The sequence below is a fragment of the Cebus imitator genome, unplaced genomic scaffold (genome assembly GCF_001604975.1).
Source record: "Cebus imitator isolate Cc_AM_T3 unplaced genomic scaffold, Cebus_imitator-1.0 Scaffold776, whole genome shotgun sequence".
In the NCBI taxonomy this organism is placed as follows: domain Eukaryota; kingdom Metazoa; phylum Chordata; class Mammalia; order Primates; family Cebidae; genus Cebus; species Cebus imitator.
The window spans coordinates 393,976-398,083 of record NW_016108091.1 but is presented as its reverse complement, the minus strand read 5'-3'; the positions used below and the strand labels follow the sequence as shown (position 1 = coordinate 398,083).

The 4,108-nt window shown below is 50.0% G+C and overlaps 2 protein-coding genes across 2 annotated transcripts in view; both read right to left on the bottom strand.

The window, feature by feature from the left end:
• LOC108297152 (protein misato homolog 1-like) overlaps positions 1 to 2,010 on the bottom strand; it is a 5,335-nt gene extending 3,325 nt beyond the window's left edge. The window contains exons 1-7 of the mRNA XM_037735308.1: positions 1,895 to 2,010; positions 1,667 to 1,802; positions 1,104 to 1,173; positions 928 to 1,003; positions 619 to 673; positions 395 to 533; positions 76 to 238 (exon numbers count right to left, since the gene is read on the bottom strand). Coding sequence (XP_037591236.1) covers positions 76 to 238; positions 395 to 533; positions 619 to 673; positions 928 to 1,003; positions 1,104 to 1,173; positions 1,667 to 1,802; positions 1,895 to 1,978 — 723 coding nt within the window. The 5' untranslated portion in view covers positions 1,979 to 2,010. The remainder of the gene's footprint in view (positions 1 to 75; positions 239 to 394; positions 534 to 618; positions 674 to 927; positions 1,004 to 1,103; positions 1,174 to 1,666; positions 1,803 to 1,894) is intronic.
• Positions 2,011 to 3,021: 1,011 nt separating this feature from the next.
• Positions 3,022 to 4,108, bottom strand: part of LOC108297151 (28S ribosomal protein S29, mitochondrial-like) — a 6,538-nt gene continuing 5,451 nt past the window's right edge. Inside the window, exons 4-5 of the mRNA XM_017519788.2 lie at positions 3,665 to 3,724; positions 3,022 to 3,057 (exon numbers count right to left, since the gene is read on the bottom strand). Coding sequence (XP_017375277.2) covers positions 3,022 to 3,057; positions 3,665 to 3,724 — 96 coding nt within the window. The remainder of the gene's footprint in view (positions 3,058 to 3,664; positions 3,725 to 4,108) is intronic.

The following is a 4,108-nucleotide window of genomic DNA, read 5'->3' as shown; positions in this document are numbered from 1 at the left end:
AAGCCATCGTGCAGGTCACACAGGATCTGGAAGCCCTGGGCAGAAGTGAGTGACGAAAGATAGTTAGGGAGGAGGATGAGAAGAGCTTCCACCCTGGGGTACACATAGCCATGCCACGACCTGCAGGTGGTCACATTCCTCCACGTAGAAGTGCAGCCTGTCCTCTAGCTCTTCCTGGTACTTGGGTTCCTTTAGGACACTTTCCCCTTGGCCAAAAGCCTCCAGCCGACCTGCTTCCCTGCCACAAATAAACACGACCCAAGACTTGCATCTCTTCCTCTCAACTCCTCAACCTCTTGTCCTGGGGGAGGGCAGGGAAGATGGCCTCAAGAGCCTCATCCAGCATTGGTGGGGACCCAAGTTTCTTGCCTCACAGCCTCTGGGGCCTCCATACCCATCGTGATTGTACTTCTGAATCATACAGATGCTCCGGGGATGGAGGTGGACTCTGAGGAAGTCTGACCAAACCCTGATGCTGCCCTCTGTAGGGATAAGTGGTGTTGGAGTTGTAGACGTGGTGAGTGGTGGGGGACCTGAAGACAAGTAGAGGAAATGTACCTTTCTCCACATTTCTGTTCCACCCAGACCCCCATCCACCAGTATCTGGGGAAGTCTCACCTTTGTCATTGGGAATGGATTTGACCCTCCAAACACCATCACTACTCAGCACTCCCTGGGAGGTGTGAGAAAAACCCTCATTTAGTTCCAGGCAGTTTAGAGGCAAAGGTTGGTTTATCCTCGAGTTGGCTGACCACACCACACAGCCTCCTTTCTGTTCATGGAGTAGCGGTCCTTAGGAAAAGATGTGCTTTTTCCCAAAATACCATTCTAAGGCATTTAAAGTGAGTAAAATCCTCTTCTACCTGCCCCTATGGAGGCCCTCGGGTTGTAGCACTGGGTTAAAAAGTTCAGGGCAGAGGCCCTCACCTCTGCACTCAGAAAGTCCTGGAGATAAGGGTTCTTGGGGTAGAGTTCCTCTTTGTGTGTGGTGAGCTTCCCCTGCCTGAAAGAGATTGGAGATTGATCAAAGAAACCGCACTCTGATGAGTTCTCCAGCATTCTATGTACATACATGTTCCCCACCCCTCTCATCAATTACATACCATGCTATTGCAGCATCCAGCTGTTTGTCCTTGTAGAGTCCACCTTCCTCTTTTAGGGAGCTCAAACTGCCTGTACAGAAATAACAGACAATGTTAGGTCAAAGCCTGGGGCACCCTACCCCTCTAGCTAAACTTCCTGAACACGTGACAGCTGCTGTCATCATCTCTCCAGCACTTGGCTCTTCCAAGCTTTCTGGGATATATACCAGTTGGGGGTGGGGGGGAACCTAGGCCTAGGATAATATAGATTCTATATTTCCGTTCCCAGCTTACTCATTAGCTATGGGACTGGGGTCAAAAACTACATCCAGCGGTCCGAAAGGAATGCTGTAGTTCAAGTCCTCACTGTCTTCAGGGCCTAGCAGCCTGTTCCCGAGATGGCTCTGGAGCAGAATAAAGTTTTGCCGTCCTGCGCCCCTCGGGTGCTGGCACATTGTGCTCAGCTCCTTATCTCTGGTCCTTGAGCTCAGGAAGGTGGGAGGGTCTTGAAGCGAACGGCAGGGCAGGGACTCGGCACACGGAAGGGAAACACGGGGCATCGGCTGACCCTGCCACCACCTCACCCTTCAGATCCATGAGGATGAGTCGCGGCGTGTAGGTCTTCTGGCCGTGCAGCGTCCGGCCCGTACGATACAGGACGTCGGGGCACAGCTCTCCCGGCGGCTCCTTAGCATCTGTCGCTCGGCCCAGGGCAGCATCTTGGGGAGGCCGAGAGGATGAGGCAGGCCGGCTGAACGTCGGGACTGTAGATCCCGAAGGGCTCCGCGGGGGCAGCTGGCGGCAGACCTCACCTGCTGGTTCCACCAGTGCGCGCCCACGAAACCGGCAAAATGTCCCAACTGCAGCGTGAGCACCTCCCGGGCCCCGCCCGCCATGCCGCGCTGCTCCACTGGGCTGCGGCCCCCCCAGCCCCGCCCGCCGCTCGCTGCTGCTAGCCGATTGGCTTGGCAGGCCCGCGGACGCGTGTCATTCTCGGCGCCCTATTGGTCTGCAAATACAGCCCTTCCCATTGGAGGAGCCGTTCGCCAATCCTTTCCTCCGTCTTCCTAGGTGTGACCCAGTCTGGCTTCTCAGTGGTTGCATGTGAGGGGCTTGGCTCCACAGGCCACGCTGGTGCTCCTGCTCTGGGCTGGAGTGGGCTGGGCGCTGTCTCCGCCGCTCACGTGGGTGTACCCTGGCGCAGGCCGCGGAAGGCCCTGCTCCCTACTTCTCCTGCGTCTTATCCCTTCTCTTTTTTTAAAAAATTTTTTATTTTTAAATTTTTTTAAAGATGAGGTTTCACCATGATGGCCAGGCTGGTCTTGAACCCCTGACCTCAGGTGATCCACCCATCTCAGCCTCCCAAAGTGCTAGGATTACAGGCGTGAGCCACCGCGCCCGGTGTCTTATCCCTTCTCACAGATTTCTCCACTGGCTGATACCTCCCTGAACAAAAATAAAACCTTGCCAGTAAAGCAGAAGCTCCCCTAGAGCCTCCCATGCCCCTCATCCCTTCATAAGTCACACGGATCATGACTAATACCATGTGGACTGGCCTAGTTATCATATCTCTATCATTAATGTATGTAGCTCTGTGTATCTAACCCCTTATGGAAATAGAGTATGTATCCGTTGGCCTGTAATCCCAACACTTTGGGAGGCCGAGGCGGATGGATCACGAGGTCAAGAGATCGAGCCCATCCTGGTCAACATGGTGAAACCCCGTCTGTACTAAAAAATACAAAAATTAGCTGGGCGTGGTGGCGCGCGCCTGGGTCCCAGCTACTCGGGAAGCTGAGGCAGGAGAATTGCTTGAACCTGGGAGGCGGAGGTTGCAGTGAGCCGAAATCGCGCCACTGCACTCCAGCCTGGCAACAGAGCAAGACTCTGTCTCAAAAAAAAAAAAAAAAAAAGATATTACTTTGGACGGAGTAACAATCTAGGGAGAAACAAATTTTTCTTTGGTGCCTCCATGCTGAAATAAAGGAGAAAAGGCTGAACTGGAAAAAGTTGAATAGGATAGAAAACTGCAATTGTATCATCTGTAGAATTTTTTTTCTTTCTTGGGCATATAGTGTTACAGAAGTGTAGTCTAGAACAGTTAAATGGCAACTAAATTGGTTATTACAGATTTGGCTCAGATAATAAACTGCTGCCTGATTTTAAATTTATCAGGACATACTTTTGAGTCTTACACTCTTTTCCAAAGATGGTAAGGAAATACAAAAACACTTTAAGTGACTGCAAGCAAAATAAAATTAGGCCAATATTTAAATAAAGTGGTTTTGAATAAACTTACTCCAGTTAAGTGGAAAGATTATAAACCACATAAACAGATTTTAATTCAGGCCTTATTTCTAACTTGGTACAGACATGGGAATTAAATAAATAACTTACCGTCTATAAAATCAGAGACTGGAAAGTCTAGATTTTAGAATGCTGGAAGGCAGTGGTGAGACTGGAAAGTCTCTGATTTTATAGACGGTAAGTTATTATCTTATTTAATTAGCAATGAAACAGTAGAGCATGTTTAAAATGAAAACACATTGCTTTCTGAAATGTTAGGCATCATATGCACCTACCCAATCGTTTTTCATCATTTTCCTCAGGTTGTGAACAAGTGCTAATTCCTCTGGGGCAATCTGACATTGGACAGAAAGAGAGAAGAGATCATCACGTGCTTTTCTCAGTTGTTCTCCTGAAACAACTGACAACAATTTTTTTAAAAACCCTCAGCTGGGCACAATGGCTCACGCCTGTAATCCCAGCACTTTAGGAGACCAAGGTGGGTGGATCACAAGGTCAAGAGTTCAAGACCAGCCTGACAAACATGGTGAAACCCCATCTCTACTAAAAATACAAAAATTAGCTGAGCATGGTGGTGGGCACCTGTAATCCCAGCTACTAGGAAGGCTGAGTCAGGAGAATCGCTTGAACCGATACCTAGGAGGTGGAGATTGCAGTGAGCTGAGATCACACCACTGCACTCCAGCCTGGGCTACAGAGCGAGACTCTGTCTCAGAAAA